The 3,167-nt window shown below is 35.0% G+C and overlaps 1 protein-coding gene across 1 annotated transcript; it reads right to left on the bottom strand.

Moving 5' to 3' along the window:
• Positions 1-1,014: 1,014 nt before the first annotated feature.
• LOC110685269 lies at positions 1,015-2,348 on the bottom strand. Its single transcript, XM_021861767.1, has 5 exons — positions 2,192-2,348; positions 1,755-1,979; positions 1,446-1,641; positions 1,168-1,303; positions 1,015-1,029 (listed from the first exon to the last, which is right to left on the bottom strand). Exons 1-5 carry the CDS (start codon positions 2,346-2,348, stop codon positions 1,015-1,017), a joined length of 729 nt encoding a protein of 242 aa, XP_021717459.1.
• Between the last annotated feature and the right edge of the window lie 819 nt (positions 2,349-3,167).

The following is a 3,167-nucleotide window of genomic DNA, read 5'->3' on the forward strand; positions in this document are numbered from 1 at the left end:
AAAACATAGGTTTTTTCTACCACTTAACAGAATTAGTTATTATTTCTGTTAGTGGTGCCCAGTCACCGTCCATCAACCATCCAGCCACCCCTCCCCCCTCCCCGTGCTGGCTTCGGGCGCCCAAACGATCCCCGACCATCGGTGACCCCACCCCCTCCTTTTCCCCCACTCGTGCTGCCCTTAAGGTAAGCATATCCCACTTCCCATAATCCTATTCATACCCTTAACCCAATTTTCTCTCCTCTTTGAGTCCCCAACAATGCCTGTAACCTACTTACAGTTTCATTTGGTGGCACCATTAAAAGTTTGAAACCCCAAATTCATCTTCAAAAACCTAAAGCCTTTGCTTCAATTAACCCCACAAAATTCCAATTGTGTGTTGTTATGCTGCTGCTGCAACACCCACCAAAAGAAACCCCAAGTTCATCTTCAAAAAGCTAAAGGTGTTTTTTTTAAAAAAAAATTAAAAAAGGGTATGGTGTTGGCCTGAACGCGGGCGGTGAAGAAGAGTGTTTGCGGTGAAGTGGTGGTTGTGGATGCAGCGTAGGCGATTGTGGTGGTTTTAAGGGTTGGTTTTTAGTGGGAAAGGGGAAGGGGGTTGACAGCGTGGGTGGGGGAAAATGAGGGTGTGAGGTCGCTGGCACTAGGGATTGTTTTGGCGCCGGCAGCCGGCATGGGGAGGGGTGGTTGACAGTGAGGCAGTGGCTAGGATTTATATTATTTTTTTAAAATTTTTTTTTTCATAAATTAAATCATTATATAATAAAATAATGAATCCCACTTAACGGAATCTTAATAGATTTTGTTAAATGGTAGCAAAATCTATATGATGTAACTTTTAGAGGTAGAAAACTAAAATAAACTTTTAAATAGGTAGAAAAAGTCAAAACAGGGAGTTTTGGTGGTAGAAAAACTCAAAATTCCTAAAAAGATGTATTACAAAAAAGTAAAAATATTTTATGAACTTCAATGCATATTTAACATCAACTACATCAATCCAATAATGGAAGCTGCCTATTCCACTTGAACCTGAAATAAATTAACAAAAAGTACATAAGTTGTAGAATTAAACAAATATCAAATAAAAGTAAATAAAACAATGTTAAAAGTAACATACCTTACAAACTACTTATTTGGACAGTTTCTATTGTCATGAGAAACAACTACCTCTTTGACACTCTTCAAGCGTTTATAACTTCTAGTAGACCTTTTGTTGAGGCATTGACTTGGAGGCAAGATATCTACATCAACAACATTAGATCCAACAAAGAGCTGGATACTAGCTTCTTTGCCTTCTTTGAAACTTATACATGAGATTCAAAAACTACATAAGTTGTAGTAAAGTAAATAAAATTTAAGTAAAAGTAAATAAAACAAAGTTAAAAGTAACATACCTTCACCATTATTCTTTTTTCATAAGCTCTACCTCAAATGAAGACAAGTACTTAACAAAATCAGACAGATCATCATCACAACCCTTTGCTAGACTAACACAGAAGAACATTTTCGACCACACATTAAAGATTAGTTGCTTTTTTTTGTCAAAGTTAGAAGCCTCATCCGCTGATGTAGGTTTCTTCTTAACATCTTTTCTCCAACGATTCAAAACATAATGTTTAGGGATTTCAGATACTGATTTACCTTTCATAATGAATAATATATGTCTGTACTGAACACCCTGACTCTCAAACATCTTGCAAGTACAAGTACACTCTTGTATAGATAAATAAAATGTAACATCAAATTCCTTTGACGTTCATTATCTACAACAACGGAAAACTCAACTCCATCACCATAAGTAGAATTACAGCTCTCAACACCATAAGAAAAATAAGCAGCCTTGGATTCTTGTTGAAATTCATAGAAAACAGAACGAGTGTAAACTGAATAACCATGCTTCTCTAACTTTAATGGAGTGATCAGTTTAGGCATATGCTTGTTCTGTCTATTCTGTTCATCTTGCTCATGCCTTTGTGCATCTAAGGTTGTTTCGTACCGAAGGAGAAACTTAACACATGACACATGAGGATTTGTGAATAACAAAAAAAGTTGTTTTCACCCCCAGATCTAGAGGTAGATCTTAACAAACCACCCATAATAAATCCATAAAATAGGCTGGGATCTAGAGATGCTTGATCTTGAACATACAAGTAAACCATTCATGTGCTACCAAATCATATTTTTCGATCACAGGTATTCCAACCATCAACAAACTGATTAGGTTCAATTTCCTTGTCCCAAACAATAGCATAAAGTTCTTTCAAAAAGTCAGTGACATTACCAAAAGTTGTACCCACTTTCTCAGGTACTTTTCTCATGATGTGCCACATGCACAATCGATGTTTCATTTTCGTTAAAACTTTCTGTATTGTAATACCCATTGCAGAGTCTTGATTAGTAATAAGGCAAGAAGACTCATTTCCCATACACTTTAGAAAATTCTGAAAAAGCTATACAAAAGATTTCACATCTTCTTTAGATAACAAGGCTGCACAAAATGTGACACATCGTTTATGATGGTCAACTCTAGTAAAAGGGCAGAACACTAAGGAGTATTTATTTGTATCATATGAGGTATCAAAAGAAATGGAATAAAAAGTTCTTTCTTCCTATGGGATCAGCCCAAAAAACTCCTGTTAGATGCCTAGTTGCATCAACAAAATAGTCCAAATATTAACCACCATTACTGTTTTTGACTTTATGTTGAAGATTTTCTATAAACATAGCCCCATCAGCTTTAGAAATACAAACTTTTAAGTCACGAGAAAAGTTTTTAAATTTATTTTTAGTGCCTCTCACATGATTATAACCTCCTTAACATTATTTCATCATCCTATAAGACATAACAACACTAATGTTCAACTTTGAATGATCAAATATAAACTTCCTATGAACACAAGTTAAGCCATCATATAGTTTAGTGACTTATCTGGTAGTAAGATTTGAGAAGGGCTGACAATGGCTTTCATGAAAGAAATAAACCACATACTTTCCTCACCACAATATTTAAAACTTGATCATAGCAGGACAACCAATTCTCCTAATTGTCTTTTTCTTAAAAACAACACCTTTTTCTTAAAAACAACTTTTTTATCTATCTTATTATTATAGACAAAACCTTCTTTTTATAAACCAGATATATAATAAGTACAACACCCTTTTTAACA

This window comes from Chenopodium quinoa, unplaced genomic scaffold (genome assembly GCF_001683475.1).
Source record: "Chenopodium quinoa cultivar QQ74 unplaced genomic scaffold, ASM168347v1, whole genome shotgun sequence".
NCBI classification, from domain to species: Eukaryota; Viridiplantae; Streptophyta; class Magnoliopsida; order Caryophyllales; family Amaranthaceae; genus Chenopodium; species Chenopodium quinoa.

Bases quoted from the DNA above. Each gene is read 5' to 3' on its own strand.
- LOC110685269 (XM_021861767.1), bottom strand. From the start codon at position 2,348: ATGAAACATCGATTGTGCATGTGGCACATCATGAGAAAAGTACCTGAG. The intron at 1,980-2,191 runs GTGATCGAAAAA...AAACAACCTTAG, and splicing joins TGTTGATGGTTGGAATACCT to ATGCACAAAGGCATGAGCAA. The intron at 1,304-1,445 runs GTACTTGTCTTC...CTCATGTATAAG, and splicing joins GATCTGTCTGATTTTGTTAA to TTTCAAAGAAGGCAAAGAAG.